Below are 15,864 nucleotides of genomic sequence, written 5' to 3'. Positions count from 1 at the left end.
CAGTGGGGGCAGGGGTCTGGAGAGAGGAGAAGGGAGGACCACACCTATACCCATTCGGAATCGCACGGTGGACGCCAGGGCAAGGTCTGCGGGCGGGGGCAGAGCCGTAGGAGCCACGGATGCCTCAGGTTTCAAAGGGGCCGCAATCCAGGGAGGATCACGCAGCGAGAACCCAGGAGAGTCGCTCAATTAGGCGCCCAGCGAGGAGCTGAGTTGCGGCGGGAAGTGGGAGCCGGAGAGAGGATGCGGCGGTAGGGGCGGGGCGGAGCCGAGGAGCCGGCCCAGGGGCGTGGCCTGGGCGTGGCCGGAGGTGGGGTCTCGGGTGGGCGGGGCCTCGGGCCTCCCGAGAGGCCGCACTTAAGCACCCCTGGACCCACAGCTCAGGTGAGACGGGACTGCGCTGTCTTTTCCGGGGCGCGAGGCGGTGACAAGAGTGGGGCAGGGAATGTGGCACCGGTACTCCCCAGAAGCTCAGAACTTCTCTCCCAACTTGGGTAGGAACTGAGGTCTCCCAGGAAGACCCCGACAGCGGGCCCTTGAGCCCTTCCATTCCAGAGCTCCTTGCCCCCTGCCTGAAACTGTAGGTGAAACTTAGTAGTTTGTGCCTGTGTTCTGAGGTCCCCAGACCCCAGAGAGATAGAAACCCGTGTGGTCCAAGTCCTCTGGTAACCAAAGAGGCACAGGTGCCCAGGGAGGACCATCACTTGTCCAACGTTACCCAGCTCTGCCCGTGCCTTGGCCAGGATTCTTTCCACTGATGCCTGGTGGGCCTTGACCCACAGATCGCTGACTCCAGGCAGGATCCCCATCCTGGAGCACTCACCGGCCCTGCCTGACCATGTGCTCCCACCCATGCACCTCCCTCCCCAGCAGCTAGCAGGAGCCTGGACCCCCCTTGCAGCCTGATTCCAACGGGACAGGCACCCACATGGCCAGGCCAAACCCCAGGTCACACCACTGTGGCCCCTTCAGCTAAGGATCCCACTGGGAGGGCAGCTAATGTGTTACAGGGCTTGGGTATTGGGGAGCCCGCAAGGCAGATGAGGAAGGGGCAGAGGTGTTCATGGTGGGGAGCTTAGGAAGGGGTCCCCGAGGACATTGGGAAGGGAGGAAGCAGGAGGGTGGAAGAGGCATCCATATCTCTGCCTTCCCCAGCCATCAGCCCTCCTCCCCCAGCCTTGACGGGAACTAGAGGCCAAAGTCTGCCCCAAGGCCAAAAAATTGATTGTTTTGCAAGAAGAGGGCAGGAGTGGGACTGCAGAGGGATTGGCAGGGGAGGGCACAGCCCCTCATCCTCTAGCCTGGGCTGGGGTTCGTGTCTGGAAGGCTGAACTGAAGCCCGGACTGTGCCCCCACCCTGGGACGGGGGAGGCAGAGAAGGGCCTGGGCTCAGGCTGCCTGCCAGGGCTGATAAGGGGCCTCTTGGGGCTCCCACAAACGGTTTATCACTGGGGGTGGGGGACAGACTGCAGGGCTCAGGAGGGGCACGAGCATGGAGCGGCTTTGGGGTCTACTCCAGAGAGCGGTAAGATAGCGTGGGGCTGGGGGACCCTTAGGCCTTCTCTCCAGGTCCTCAGTCCCCTCCCAAACCCCAAGGCGGGCCCCTCCCCTTCCCTACCTCCTACTCTCCCCCCGAGCCTGCTTCTTGGGGCCCTCTCCCCTGCCTTGTGCCCATGGCACCCCGAAGTCACTGACCCTGTTATCGCCAGATTCCTCCCCATCCTCCAGGCCTCTTTCCCCGATTTCATGTCCACCACGCCCCTACAGCAAAGGTTGTCCCCAGGACCCTCTCAGACCATCTACAAGCGTGTGGAGGGCACCCAGCAGGGGCCCCTGGAGGAGGAAGAGGAAGACAGGGAGGAGGGGACCGAGCCACCGGCCCACTTCTTCCCCATGGAGCTGAGGGGCCCCGAGCCCCTGGGCTCTCGACCAGCTCGGCAAAACCCCAGACTCTGGGCAGCAGCAGGACGAAGAGCCACCCCCTACCTGGTCCTGACAGCCCTACTGATCTTCACTGGGGGTGAGAGTCATCCCCACCCCCAGTGGAGGGGCTGGGCTGGGGGAAATATCTGGGGTCCAGAGAGGGGCACAAGGAGACTCTCCATCTTGCCGCCCACCAGCCTTCCTCCTGGGCTACGTGGTCTTCCGGGGGTCCTGCCAGGCATGTGGGGATGACGTGATGGTGGTCAGCGAGGACATGAACCATGAGCTGAGCCCGGACTCCCACCGGGGCACGTTGTACTGGAGCGACCTCCAGGCCATGTTTCTGCGGCACCTGGGGGAGGGGCGTCTGGAAGATACCATCAGGTGAGGATCAGCCAGTCCCATTCCAGGCCCTCAAAAACCATCATCTGCTCAGACTCAGCCTCCCTTCCTCTTCACCCGGGACCCTGAGTCCTTCCACCTGCCGCCCTGGCCTCCCTGTTCAGTGGTCCTGGGAAGGATAGAAGGCGTTTGGAGCTGAGGGGAGGGAGGGCAGCAGATGACATATTTGGAAGCTGAGGGAGCTGCCTGAATGAGCACAGAGGGCTCCAGCATCCACATATGAAGTGGGACAGACCCAGAAAAGTCTTGAATGCCACGTTGAGGCGCTTGGATTTTGACCTGTGGCAGTGGGGAGCTCTGGGGGGCTCTGAGAAGGGGGGACTTAGGGAATCAGAAAAAGAAGCAAATGTATGTGTGGGCAAAGACCATCCCCCAATCTGTGGGGTCTGCCAGCCCAGCGTGAGCAGGCTAGCATTTCTTTTGTCCTGCTGAGGTCACCTTTTCCTACTGGGATGGAGCTGCTCGGGTAGGTCCAGAGAAGAGGTCAGGAATCATTTCTTCAGTGGGTTTTCCTGGGTTTCCTAAGTAGAAAATTATATAATCTATATTTAGTGAGAGACGCATAGTTTCTTTTCCAATGCATATATCTTTTATATCTTTTTCATTTATTATTGCATTGGAGAGGACATGAATTTAGGTAATGAGATAGTAAATATCCTTGCCTAGTTCCTAACTTTCATAGGAATGTTTTTCTAATACTTTGTCATTGTCGCTTTTTTTTTTTGGGAACCCGGGCCCTCGGCAGTGACCGCCAGGGAATTCCCCCAGTTAGGTTTTTAAAAGCAAATTAAGGAAGTTTCCTTCTATTCCTAACTTACTGAGACTTTTTCTTTTTTTTTAATGATCAGGAAAGGAGGAACAAGAATCAATTTTTTTCAAATATTTTTCCAGAATGTATTGATATGATCACGATTTTTCTTCTTTAAAGTTTATGTAGTCATTTGTATTAATAGATTTCCTTGTCTTCATGAGATCAACATAAACTTGATCGAAGTGTATTATTATTTGTTGATACACTGCTGGATCCATTTTGCTTGAATCTGTGGCATCAACAACGTGCATGTTTTTTTGTTTTGGTTTGGTTTTTAAATTAATTAATTTATTTTTGGCTGCATCGGGTCTTCATTGCTGCGCGTGGGCTTTCTCTAGTTGCAGAGAGCGGAGGCTACTCTTCGTTGTGGTGTGCGGGCTTCTCATTGCAGTGGCTTCTCTTGTTGTGGAGCACGGGCTCTAGGCACATGGGCTTCAGTAGTTGTGGCGTGTGGGCTCAGTAGCTGTGGCACATGGGCTCAGTTGCTCTGCAGCATGTGGAATCCTCCTGGACCAGGGCTTGAACCCGTGTCCCCTGCATTGGCAGGTGGATTCCCAATCACCGCGCCACCAGGGAAGTCCCTACATGTATGGTGGGTTTTGTTGTTTTTTTTTCTGTTGAGCAACACTTAGTAGTCTGGGTACAGCCTGAGCAAGTAGATGGTTTGACAGATCTACGGGGGTGGGGGGTGGCACTGTGGATGCCATCAAAGGGCAGGGAGGCAAGACGGGAGCAGTGAGAGGGAGTGGGCAATGAGGTGATGTATGACTCTAGGTTGGTTGGGGAAGGAAGGGAAACCAGGGAGGAGCTGATAGACATGGAGAAATTGGACAGTGTGGAGTGCTCCAAGGAGTTGCAGAACAGGTATAGTGAGACTAAGGGAGTGAGTTCCAACCTGAAAAGCTCCGGTCAGGGAGTGAGATTCTGGAACTTTTAAGATTTATATGATAAACTGTGTCCTATTTATCTTGCAGTCTCCAGCACCTACCACCATGCCTAGCGCTTAGTAGGTGTTCAGTAAATTGGATCAGTATTCCAGAGATGGAGTTCTGGGGACAAGATCCAGGATGTGGCCAGGGAAGTGGCTGGCCAGATGCCAAAGTCTTCACTGAAAGTGGCTAAGTGACCAATTGGCTAAAAGATAACAGCAGCGAGGAAGGACAGAGGGTGGGACTGCTGGATGGCAGGGACTTTGACGGAAGAGAGTTTCGTGGTCAGAAACGTGAACAGTGGAGCCAGAAGCACACCTCCTCTCTGGGCCTGGGTGGTATGAGAGCCTGAGCTGCTTTTTTCACATGTCCCGAAGGAGACCTGGCCTCCCAAGGGACAGCCAGGTTTCTGCCAAGGCAAAAGGTAGAAGGGGTATTCGGTGCTGATGCTGAGAAGGGAAGTTTGTTTGCCATGGAAAGAGCACAGGTGGAGCTGGTTGAGAGAGAGGCCATGCAGGGGCCGTGCTGGCACAGGCAAATGGAAGATCAGGGAGCGTTCCAGTGACAGCAGGCTGGCTAGTTAGGTGGTGACTGTGGAAGAAGACAGGGTGAGGTCTCCAACCAGACAAGTGACCCCAGATTCCACCGGCAACCTTGGTGCAAGGTGTCTCCATTAGGCCCAGCTGGAGGATGAGAGAGATGCAGGGCCCCTCACCTCTGCCCAGATAGCCCTTTGGAAGAAAAGTGTTTTCATGCCTGGGGCAAAGCACAGGCTAGTTTGTGTATGTGTGGAGGGGACAGTAGGTAGACTGGTGAGTTTGGCCTGACCTGTGAAAAACCTAAGGGGTGGTGGACAGGACCCCTGGCTATCAGAAGCTGAGGTTTCAGCAGAAGGAGGCCCTGGAGACCCTCCAGCGCAACCCTGGTAGTGATGGCAGGAGAGCCTTAAGAGCCCCTCACTGCCCGGGGCTGGGGCCACCCCACACCTCTGGCATCCTTCCCCTGCTCCCGCCCTCTCCTCCAGGTCCCCAGAAGTCCCTGCCCCTCTCTCCTCCTGCGCCCCAATCCCCCCTCTCCCTGCGCAGGCAAACCAGCCTTCGGGAAAGGGTAGCCGGCTCGGCCGGGATGGCAGCCCTGGTTCAGGACCTCCGCGCGGTGCTCTTGAGCCAGAAGCTGGACCACGTGTGGATGGACACGCACTACGTGGGGCTGCAGTTCCCGGACCCGTGAGTGCATGGGGTGGGGTTGGGGGGCGAGGAGGGGTGGGCGGCCTGTGGGTGGGTCGCTCACCACCCCCGCTCCTCAGGGCTCACCCCAACGCCCTGCACTGGGTGGATGCCGCCGGGAAGCATGGGGAGCAGCTGCCACTGGAGGACCCGGACGTTTACTGCCCCTACAGCGCCACGGGCAACGCCACGGTGAGCGCCTCCTGCCCGGTCCCCAGGATGGGGCAGCGTGCACTTTCCCTGGCGGCGGAGCAGGGGCGCGCCTCACTGCCCTCCCCATCCTCCTCCCCAGGGAGAGCTGGTGTACGCCCACTACGGGCGGCCGGAGGACCTGCAGGACCTGCGGGCCCGGGGCGTGGAGCCGAAGGGGCGCCTCCTGCTGGTGCGCTTGGGGGTGATCAACTTTGCCCAGAAGGTGAGGGACCCTGGATGCGGGTTGGGGCGGAGCGGGGAGGGTGCCGGCTGGGAAGTCCGGGGATCGGATGGCGGCAAATAGGAAGCGTCTAGGAGGCGGTCACAGAGAGAAAAGGAAGAACCAAATGGGTCGTAAGAAACCGTTGGCAGGGAACAAAATCAGGAGGTTGGGGTGGGGAACAGAAACAGGAGGGGATGTGGGGTACAGTGAGGTCTGGGGGCTGCCGAGGCACTGCGGGAGGGCAGAAGGCGAGGTCCAGGGGGTGCCACAGCCTCTCTGTGGATCCACGGCTGATCAGAGGCCGTGCCATTCCACTTTCACTTGCTCCTTCAGCCTTTATAAATCCGTTTTCTCTGGGAGAAGGGGTCCTTTAGCCACCTCCCTTCCCCAGGTGGCCAGTGCCCAGGACTTTGGGGCCCAAGGAGTGCTCATATACCCGGACCCGGCAGACTTCTCCCAGGGCCCACACAAGCTTAGCCTGTCCAGCCACCGGGCTGTGTATGGACATGTGAGTCTCGGGGAGCCAGTAGTGCCTTCCTGTGGTCCCAGGGCTGCACAGCCTGCCTAGGATGAGGCTGGCGCCCTATTCTGGGGAGCCCAGCTCACAGTTTCAGTGTGGGCAACCCTCTCCCCACAGGTGCACCTGGGAACAGGAGATCCCTACACACCTGGCTTCCCTTCCTTCAATCAAACCCAGTTCCCTCCGGTCCAGTCCTCGGGCCTCCCCAGCATCCCAGCCCAGCCCATCAGCGCGGACACTGCCTCCCTCCTACTGAGGTGGGGGCCATGTGGGGACCAGGAGGGGAGGAGGCAGGGAGAGGTAGGCTGCAGCTAGCCCGTAAGGTGCCTTTGGGTGAACCAGAACAAGGTGGCTCTTCTGGGTGGGCATGGCCTCTTGCCATTTGGTGAGTGGAGCTCCAGCTGGATATCACACCCACCTCTGCTGGGCACTCTTGAGCAGGACACAACCTGCACAACTGTCCAAGGCAGCCCTGGCTGCACTGGCCCCTCAGGCAGAGTACAGATGCAGAGAGCTGGAGCCAGAGGGTGTGAGGGAGAGAAAGAGTGAAGTGGGGGCTTTGGGCTCTTCTATAGCCTGGGACTCTCTGCCACTTCTAACCCTTTCTGCTCTACCCCTCCCCAGGAAGCTTGAAGGCCCTGTGGCCCCCCAGGAATGGCAGGGGCACCTCCCAGTCTCCCCTTATCGCCTGGGCCCTGGGCCAGGCCTGCACCTAGGGGTCAACAACCACAGGGCCTCCACCCCCATCAGCAACATCTTTGGCTGCATCGAGGGCCGCTCAGAGCCAGGTGTGCCTGCTTATCCAGCGTCACCCACACCCTGCAGCAGGGGAGCTGGGGTTAGCAGGGAGGGAGGCTGGCAAGTTGGGGATGGGCTGGAACTGAGGGGGTGGCAGTGAGGAGACCTCACGGTTGAAGCTGTCCCAAGACAGAATGGGCAGTTCTGCACAGTAGTGAGTTCCCTAGCACCAGAGGTGAGCAAGCGTAAGTTGGGTGATGTTACAGCATGAAAGGGAGGTCAGACTAGATAGATGAACCTTTCAAGCATAACTTGTTGTGGATAACAGTGGGGAATCAAATTGGGTTCTTGAGCCAAAGAGTGTGGTACCTAGAAGCACTGAAGGAAGAGGCACAGGGAGGCCTGTGATGAGGCTCAGATGAGGATGCTGGTGGTGGGAGTGTGAGTGGGAAGGGTTAGAGAGACTTTAAACCTGTCAGGACTTTGTGAACAGAGGGGCACCCCGATCAGGCAGGTAATGGAGCCCAGAATGACCCCAGGCAATGTGATGAAGGAGCAGCCCACCCAGGAAGGGCCAAGGGGAGGAGAGGAACTCTCTTTAGGGGCAGCAGGGATTGCAGGGCTGGGGCTGCAGAGATGTGAGGGTCCTGCAGAAATGGACCCTCCCAGGGTCAAGGGAGAAGCCTCTGGGTTCTGCCCATGTAAGAGGTGGGCCCCAACATCCCCTCCCCCAGATCACTATGTTGTCATTGGGGCCCAGAGGGATGCATGGGGCCCAGGAGCAGCCAGGTCCGCCGTGGGGACCGCCATACTGCTGGAGCTGGTGCGGACCTTTTCCTCCATGGTGAGCAATGGTAAGGTCAGGGTCTGGGCCTGGGCCGGGCAGCTGGGGCTGTGGTCTGAGCTAGGACAGGGCAGAGAGGCAGTTACAAGCACAGGCTGGAGGGTGGCCACTGAGACCTGGGCTCCAAACCTGGCTCCTCCGTGTCCTGGCTGTGTGGCCCTGGGCAAGTCACTTCACCTCCATTTCCTCTTTTTTTTTTTTTTTGCGGTACGCGGGCCTCTCACTGTTGTGGCCTCTCCCGTTGCGGAGCACAGGCTCCGGACGCGCAGGCTCAGCGGCCATGGCTCACGGGCCCAGCCGCTCCGCGGCATGTGGGATCTTCCCGGACCGGGGCACGAACCCGTGTCCCCTGCATCGGCAGGTGGACTCTCAACCACTGCGCCACCAGGGAAGCCCCATTTCCTCATTTAAACATGAAAGTACTAATAGTCCATGTCTGAGTGAAGATTAAGCAGGAGATTCCCTATGTAAGCAATCCCCGTCACTGACACAGCTGAGTCAGGGCAGACCCGGGTGAGATGGGCTGGGATGGTGGCTTGATGGGAGGGAAGGAGAGATCCCAGGGGACCAGGACAGAGGAAGACAAAGAGGTGAGTCTTTGCCTGGCCCCCAGCCAAGCCCATCCTCCCTCCTTCCCCCCCCCCACCACCAGGCTTCCGGCCCCGCAGAAGTCTTCTCTTCATCAGCTGGGATGGTGGTGACTTTGGGAGTGTGGGCTCCATGGAGTGGCTGGAGGTAACCTGGGGTCCTGGGCAGGTAGTCAGGCAGTGGGGAGAGGCAGGGGGATTTCATACTCCACACCCCACACCCACAGGGCTACCTCAGCGTGCTGCACCTCAAAGCCGTAGTCTATGTGAGCCTGGACAACGCAGTGCTGGGTGAGCAGGGGCAGTGCCACCACCTGGGCCCCCTCTGGTGCACCCTGCCCTCCGGGCCAAGCCTTGAGCCCGGCATCCCTCTCCGCAGGGGATGACAAGTTCCACGCCAAGACCAGCCCCCTTCTGATCAGCCTCATCGAGAACATCCTAAAGCAGGTAAGAGCCTGGCCAGCAGTGGGGGATGAAGGGAAGCTGGTGGCCGCCAGAGCCTGACTGGTGCCCCCCACCCTGCCCCCAGGTGGACTCTCCTAACCGCAGTGGGCAGACCCTCTTCGAGCAGGTGGTGTTCAACAATCACAGCTGGGAAGCTGAGGTGTAAGTTGGGCAGGGAAGGGAGGGAAGAGAGCTGGGGGGGATATGTGGGGGGACCCTGAACCCACACAGCGCTCCAACCTGCCCATCCCCAGGATCCGGCCGCTGCCCATGGACAGCAGTGCCTATTCCTTCACGGCCTTTGCGGGGGTCCCTGCCGTTGAGTTCTCCTTCATGGAGGTGAGACTTCCGGGCCCTGCCCCAGAACAGCAGCCCCTGGGCCTGTTCGCACTGTGCCCGCGCGCCAGCCTCCGCCCTGTCCCGGCAGGATGGCCCGATGTACCCGTTCCTGCACACGAAGGACGACACCTATGAGAACCTGCACAGGGTACTGCGGGGCCGCCTGCCTGCCGTGGCCCAGGCTGTGGCCCAGCTCGCCGGGCAGCTCCTCATCCGGCTCAGCCACGATCACCTCCTGCCCCTCGACTTCGGCCGCTATGGGGATGTGGTCCTCAGGCACATTGGCAGCCTCAATGAGTTCTCTGGGGACCTCAAGGTCCAAGACGCCAACCCTGCTCCCGGCTTCTGGCGGTGGGGGGTGCTATATCCCATTAAAGTGCTGCCCGGGCCAGGGGATCTGGCCCCTCTCCCCTTGGCCTAGGGCCCCTCTGGCAACCTGGCCCCTTTACTCCTGCCCCAGTCACTAAGCCCCTAGGACCCAGCTAGCACCCGCCCAACAGCACAGGTCTTCTCTCTCCCTTCATTCTGCCCCCAGCATTCTGTCCCCCTATACCTCCCCACTCCTGCCAGGCCCGGGGTCCCAGCTCCGTCCCCCAGCACCTGGACCTCCACCCTAGGCCAGGGTCATGGCCCCTGCCGCTGGCTCCAGCCCGCGCCTTCGCCCTCAGGCCCGCGGGCTGACCCTCCAGTGGGTGTACTCGGCGCGGGGGGACTACATCCGGGCGGCCGAGAAGCTGCGGAAGGAGATCTACAGCTCGGAGGAGAGCGACGAGAGACTGACGCGCATGTACAACGTGCGCATTATGCGGGTGAGGCCCCGCCCAGCCCGGCCGCGGCCGGCGGCGCCGCCCCGCCCTCTTCCGGCGGCGTGGGGCCCCTCCTTTCGGCCCTGCGCCAGTGAGCTGTCCTACCCTCGTTCCGCTTTCATTTGTACCTGTCTTCGGGGCGTTCCCAGTCCTGGACTCACAGTGCTTTGCTCACAGACCCGTCAAGCTGGAGCGACCACAGAGGCGGGCCCGCAAAGTGATGAGACAGGGAGGGTCAGCCCCTTAGCCACAGTCGCCCGGCCACCGAATGGCAGAACTGGGACAACCGCGCCCCCTCCGGTTACCCACCGCCTCCTCTCCCTTCTGGAGAGAAGAAGCATGTCCACGGTGGTCCATGGTCTAAGAGGCACAGGATTATGGCTTGGGAGATGCAAATGGTGTAAACAATTCAGAGCGTAGAGAGCTCTGTTACTTCTGGTGAGATGGATGGAACCCAGAAAGGCTGCCTGGAGGAAGTGTCATGTGAAAGTTATACAAGATTATTATTCCCTCCTGCAGCCTGCACCCCAGCTCCAGTTCCAACCCATCCTCTTCCTTCCATTTCCTTACCCCAAGAACTCAACCCTGCGGCCCTTTGATCTCTGGAAATGGGTGGGTAGGGACTGTAGGCGAGGGGAAAAGTCTATAGGGCAAAATGATAAGCAGGGCCATCCTCAGTGAGTGTGGGGTGAACCGGGACCCCGCAGTGTACACATGCGCGGTTTGGGAAGGTCTTGTTCTTTCTCCCCCCTCCTTTTTCCTGTTGTGTCCCTGCCTGCTTCCCTTGGCATCACTCATACCGTCTTTCTGTTCGCAAGCCCACCCATCTTGCTCTTTGGTCCTGGCTCCTTTCTCCTGGAATGGGCGATTCATGCTCATTCACAGATCTTGCTTTAACCCCTGCTGTGCCAGACTCTAGAGACAAAAAAAGACACCCCCTCACCCTATCCCTCAAGTTGCAATGTGCCCACCAAGGGATAAAGGGCCTCTGTGTGTAAGGGACACGATTCAGACTCAGGGCTGGAGAGTAAAAGATGCAGGGCTTCAGAACCTCAAACAGGGCTGGGCCAGACCCAGGGAACTTTGTGGTTCTAACCCAGGGGTTGGTAAACTAGCCAGCAGGCCAAATCTGGCTTGCCACCTGTTTTTGTAAATGAAGTTTTATTTTAACACAGCCATGCTCGTTGATTTTTCTATTGTGTGTGGCTGCCTGTGTGCTACAGCAGCAAAGTTGAGTAGTTGCAACAGAAGCAGTGTGGCCTGCAAAGCCTACAATAGTTACGATCTGGCTTTTTCCAAAAAATGTTTGCTGACCCCTGCTTTAGACTATAATGTGGGTCTTGAGGAACAGACAGAACTTGGGTTGGTGCAAAAAGAGCATATTTCAGGATGGAGACACCAAGAATAAGGGCATGGCAGTGCACTAGGCCTGGCTTTCCTTGGGAGTAGTGTGTAGACCAGCAGAGCCAGAACAGAAGCCCTGTGGAGGAGTGGAGAGGAGTGGGTTAGGGATCAACTATGGGGAGACTTGAATGCCAGTATAAGAAGTTTGGGTTCTGGGACTTCCCTGGTGGTCCAGTGGTTAAGACTCCTCGCTTCCACTGCAGGGGGTACGGGTTCGATCCCTGGTCAGGGAACTAAGATCCCCGCATGCCACATGGCAAGACAAAAAAAAAAAAAAAAAAAAAAGGATGTCTGGGTTTTGAGGGTCTGGGCATCAAGGAAAGTTGGAAGGTTTTCGAGCAGGCCAGTGATGTGGGCAAAGTGGAATTTTAGGAAATACCTGGCCAGAGTGTAAATGGCTTGAAAAGGGAATGAAGTTAGTGATAGCTGAGCTCTGGGTGGGTGAGGGGATTGAGCTGGTGTGCGACATTTGGAAGGAAAAATGGACGGACTGGGTGTTGAGGGAAGAGGAGGAGAATAATAATAGCAGCTACCATTTATGGAGGGCTATCACGTGCTAAGGCTTCACTTCACTTCCTCCCGTAGGACTCCTCCAAATCCTGTGAGTTTGCTATTATTGTACACAGTAACTGAGGCTCAGAGAGGCTAAGTGACTTATTCAAAATCACACAGTAAGTGGTGAAGCTGAAATTAAGGACCAGGCAGTCTGATCCCAAAGAGAAACTGGAAACCAAAGTCTGACCCTGTGTCCACCCAACTCTTATTCACCTTTGAGGTTGAGAGCCTGGCACCTGGGGTACGCCATGGTGCTCATGAGGGAAGGTGGGTGCGAAGGTCAGGTTTTGGAAGAAGTTGGTGTCTACATGTGTGTGAGGCTGTGGCTGGGTACCCCCTACCCCAGTGGGGAGGTCCAGCAGACTGGGGGATAGGATTCCAGGCGATGATTTGTGGAGTAGACTTGGCAGTTGTCCCCATGAGGTCCCAGTTGAAGCCAGGGGCATGGATGAGCTCTCTGAGTGAAAGGTGGAGGACTTAAGAGACATGAGTGTGTGAGACCACCCCTAGAGATTCTGATTCTGCTGGGGTGGCACCCACGCAATGGTAATTTTAAAATCTTCCTCAAGTGATTCTAATGTGCAGCCAGGGTTGAAAACCATTGGATTGTAGGTAATGAGAAGAGAAGAAAGTAGAGGTCGAACCCTGGGCCTGCCCACAGGTGGGAACAGAAGGAACCGGAGAGGCTGGCAGAGAGGTGGGAGAACTGGGCTGGGAGCGCGGCCATCTCAGGAAAAACCAACAGCATCTGAGTCAAGAGGGTGAGGACCCAGAGTCAGGCACTTCATCAGGGCTGGCCTGTCCCCTTGTCGTTTGACTCTGGGTCGTGGGCATTCACGCAGGTGGGCAGGAATGACTGGGGTATGGGGAGGTGAGGAACAGCAGGACGATAGACGGTTCTTTGAGGCTTTGGGCAGGGAAGTGAATGGGTGAGGAAGAAAGATGCAGGCTTGGAAGCTCAAGGGGTAGAAAGAAAGGGATCCAACCCAAAACACAGTGGGAGGACGCATCCTACCTGACTACTGATGACGTTACAGAACGACCATTCCTGATTGGGTGGCCGAAGGGAGGTGGGACTTAAAGAGGCTGCTCAACAATATTTATTAAGCGCGCGTGAGGTCCCAAGGTTGGTCTGGAACTGGTGTTCGGGCTCCAACCACATCCCCTTCTCGGCGCAGGTGGAGTTCTACTTCCTGTCCCAGTACGTGTCGGCGGCCGACTCACCGTTCCGCCACATCTTCCTGGGTCGCGGAGACCACACACTGGGTGCCCTGGTGGACCACGTGCGGCTGCTGCGCTCGAGTGGCCCTGGGGCCCTTGGGGAGGAGGCCCAGGTGGCGCGGGGCCCGGGCTTCCAGGAGAGCCGCTTCCGGCGCCAGCTGGCCCTGCTCACCTGGACGCTGCAGGGGGCAGCCAACGCGCTGAGCGGGGACGTCTGGAACATCGATAACAACTTCTGAGGCCCGTGGTATGGTGGGGTCACGGCACATGCCCCTGACCCCTGCCGAGAGCGCCTGCTCTCCCTTCGAGTGATTTCTGGGTGACCGAGATGCCTGTGCACCACCTCCCATTGCTGACTCATTTTTAGCCCTTACCGTACCTCCAAGGGCCCCAGCAATGACGCCAGCGCAGACCCCCACACACCCCAGGCCCTGCAACGTAGGAGTAGGTGAGCAGTGCCTTCCATAATGGGATGGTCATACTGTCAGCTAATCAGGGAGCAGCATCTGCTCTCTCAATCACAGCCCCTTCCTCTTCAGGAGCAGGGTCCCCCCTCTACAGCTAGAGACCACTCTGGAAGGTTTCCGGGGACCTGGCCAGCCTTCTTGGTGGGAAAGATCTGCTGCGACCATAACTTTATGGCCAACCCATGTCGTGCAGTGGGAGGGGCTGGGGTTTGAACCTCAATAAACCACCTGTGGCATCTGTTGTTTACGGGCACTTTTATGCGTCTTCCTCACCCTCACCTCACCCAATCATCCCTCCCTTGAGAGCTAGGGAAGGGTTGGGCAGAAGAGGCCAGAGAGGATGCAAGTGGGAATGCTGTCTCCATGGGTTAAAGAGCTGTTCCCGTTACCTAAGGAACTAAGGAAACTGCCTGAGGAAATAAGGAGGGCCCTTCTCCAAAGACCACCATGGGTGGGGGGCTGGCTCTGTACCTTCTCCTGGGACCAGGGACGGCTACGTAATTTGCAAGGCCTGGTACAAAATGAAAATGTGGGGCCTTTTGTTCAAAAAGCAAGATTTCCCTGGTGGTCCGGTGTTTAAGACTTCACACTCCCAGTGCAGGGGGTGTGGGTTCAATCCCTGGTCATGGAGCTAAGATCCCGCATGTTATAAGGCACAGCCAAAAAAAATTTGTTTTTAAAAAGCAAGAACGAAGCTTTTTTCTTTCTTCCACAGTCTCTCAACCTGTCATGGTGGTTTTTAAGTTGTTATTTAATGTCCAGATCCCTGAGACAAGGAAATACTCTGGGGCAGATCCCCTTAGGCACGCAGGGTTCTGCCCCATGACTTGCTACAGATAGCACATGTGCCCAACCCTGACCCAGACCCAGACCTGGACCCTCCGTGTGCCTGCGCCCAGGTCCCTACTGGGGAAGGAAGGTGGCAGCTGTGGTTGGGTGGGGGCAGGGAGCCAACAGGTGAGAACCCATCCAGGGGAGGCAGGACCCCCAGCACATGCTCCACTGTCTCATTGGGCTGCACTTCCAAAACACAAATTCAGAGGTGAAATCATTAAGAATTTCAAGATAGAGACCGCAGGGCACTAACCCCTAAGCACAGGGCCCCATTTGGAGCACAGAGCCCTGTGAGACTGCACTGATTACACAGCCATTATATTAGCCCAGCCTGGGACCTCTCTCCCCTCTTGGGTCCCCTTTGGCCAATTGTCGTCCACTGAGGTGGAAGCTGCAGGAGAGCAGGGAATTACAGGTGCTGCTGCCACCACCTTACCTTTAATCATGGTCTCAGGAGGCTATGGCCCTCGTTCTTCCCGGCAGCTGCATAAATCCTAGGGTCCGCCTCTCAGGCTCCTGGTCCTCTCTTGCTCCCAGTATGGCGTGAGAGGTCCTAGCCTGCTCCTCAGATGCTGGGAAGTGAAGACTTCTTAGTTTACGGCTTGGGATGCTCCTGGGTTCCAAGATGAAACTGCCTCCTCCTTACCTCCCTGAGTCGTACTTGGTGGGTTCTCAGGAGCCTGGACTAGGGGTCAGAAGCCTCCTCGACACCTTACTTCCCTGACATACTGTCCAGAACAAATTTCCCAAAGTTGTTTCTCAGCCCTTCTCCACCTTGTCCATTTGTTCCCTGTAGTAGACAGAATAAAGTTCTGGACAAAGATGTCCACATCCTAATACCCAGAATCTGTGAATGAACGTTACCTTACACGACAAAAAGGGCTTTGCAGAGGTGATTAAGTCAGGGATCTTGAGATGGGGAGTGTTTGGGGCTGAATTGTTTCCCCCAAGTTCATATGTTGAAACCCTAACCTCTAGTACCTCAGAATGTGTTTGTGTTTGGAGATAGGGCCTCTAAAAAGGTGATTAAAGGACTTCCCTGGTGGCTCAGCGGCTGCCGATGCAGGGGACACGGGTTCAAGCCCTGGTCCAGGAAGATCGCACGTGCTGCGGAGCAACTAAGCCTGTGCGCCACAACTACTTAGCCTGTGCTCTAGAGCCTGCAAGCCACAACTACTGAGCCCACGCACCACAACTACTGAAGCCCTTGTGCTCTAGGGCCTGCGTGCCACAACTACTGAGCCCGCATGCTGCAACTACTGAAGTCTGCACGCCTAGAGCCTGTGCTCCGCAGCAAGAGAAGCCACCGCAATGAGAAGCCCGCACTCCGCAACGAAGAGTAGCCCCCGCTTGCCGCAACTAGAGAAAGCCCACGCGCAGCAACAAAGACCCAACGCAG

At 57.4% G+C, this 15,864-nt stretch overlaps 1 protein-coding gene across 6 annotated transcripts; it reads left to right on the top strand.

The window, feature by feature from the left end:
* Nucleotides 1–349: 349 nt before the first annotated feature.
* On the top strand, nucleotides 350–13,873 carry TFR2 (transferrin receptor 2). 6 transcript variants are annotated; one of them, XM_067705759.1, is made up of 20 exons: nucleotides 350–384; nucleotides 1,466–1,525; nucleotides 1,768–2,020; nucleotides 2,121–2,307; nucleotides 5,151–5,291; nucleotides 5,372–5,483; nucleotides 5,584–5,706; nucleotides 6,098–6,214; nucleotides 6,344–6,483; nucleotides 6,851–7,014; nucleotides 7,699–7,818; nucleotides 8,461–8,543; nucleotides 8,623–8,686; nucleotides 8,775–8,842; nucleotides 8,925–9,001; nucleotides 9,094–9,178; nucleotides 9,267–9,494; nucleotides 9,847–9,987; nucleotides 12,556–12,704; nucleotides 13,122–13,873. In XM_067705759.1, the coding sequence occupies exons 2-20, from the start codon at nucleotides 1,493–1,495 to the stop codon at nucleotides 13,366–13,368; spliced, it is 2,532 nt and encodes an 843-aa protein (XP_067561860.1). In that variant the 5' UTR covers nucleotides 350–384; nucleotides 1,466–1,492; the 3' UTR covers nucleotides 13,369–13,873. The 6 variants fall into 6 exon arrangements, with proteins under 6 accessions (XP_067561860.1, XP_067561861.1, XP_067561864.1 ...); XM_067705760.1 differs by lacking the exon at nucleotides 350–384 and having other exon boundaries at nucleotides 799–1,525; nucleotides 7,725–7,808; XM_067705758.1 differs by lacking the exon at nucleotides 350–384 and having other exon boundaries at nucleotides 801–1,525.
* The last annotated feature ends 1,991 nt before the right edge of the window (nucleotides 13,874–15,864 follow it).

This window comes from Pseudorca crassidens, chromosome 15 (genome assembly GCF_039906515.1).
Source record: "Pseudorca crassidens isolate mPseCra1 chromosome 15, mPseCra1.hap1, whole genome shotgun sequence".
Taxonomy (NCBI): Eukaryota; Metazoa; Chordata; class Mammalia; order Artiodactyla; family Delphinidae; genus Pseudorca; species Pseudorca crassidens.
Note: the sequence above shows the minus strand (reverse complement) of the source record. Positions and strands in the feature narration are given on the sequence as shown.

Bases quoted from the DNA above. Each gene is read 5' to 3' on its own strand.
- TFR2 (XM_067705759.1), top strand. From the start codon at position 1,493: ATGGAGCGGCTTTGGGGTCTACTCCAGAGAGCG. The intron at 7,819-8,460 runs GTAAGGTCAGGG...CCCCACCACCAG, and splicing joins TTCCTCCATGGTGAGCAATG to GCTTCCGGCCCCGCAGAAGT. The intron at 9,179-9,266 runs GTGAGACTTCCG...CTGTCCCGGCAG, and splicing joins TTGAGTTCTCCTTCATGGAG to GATGGCCCGATGTACCCGTT.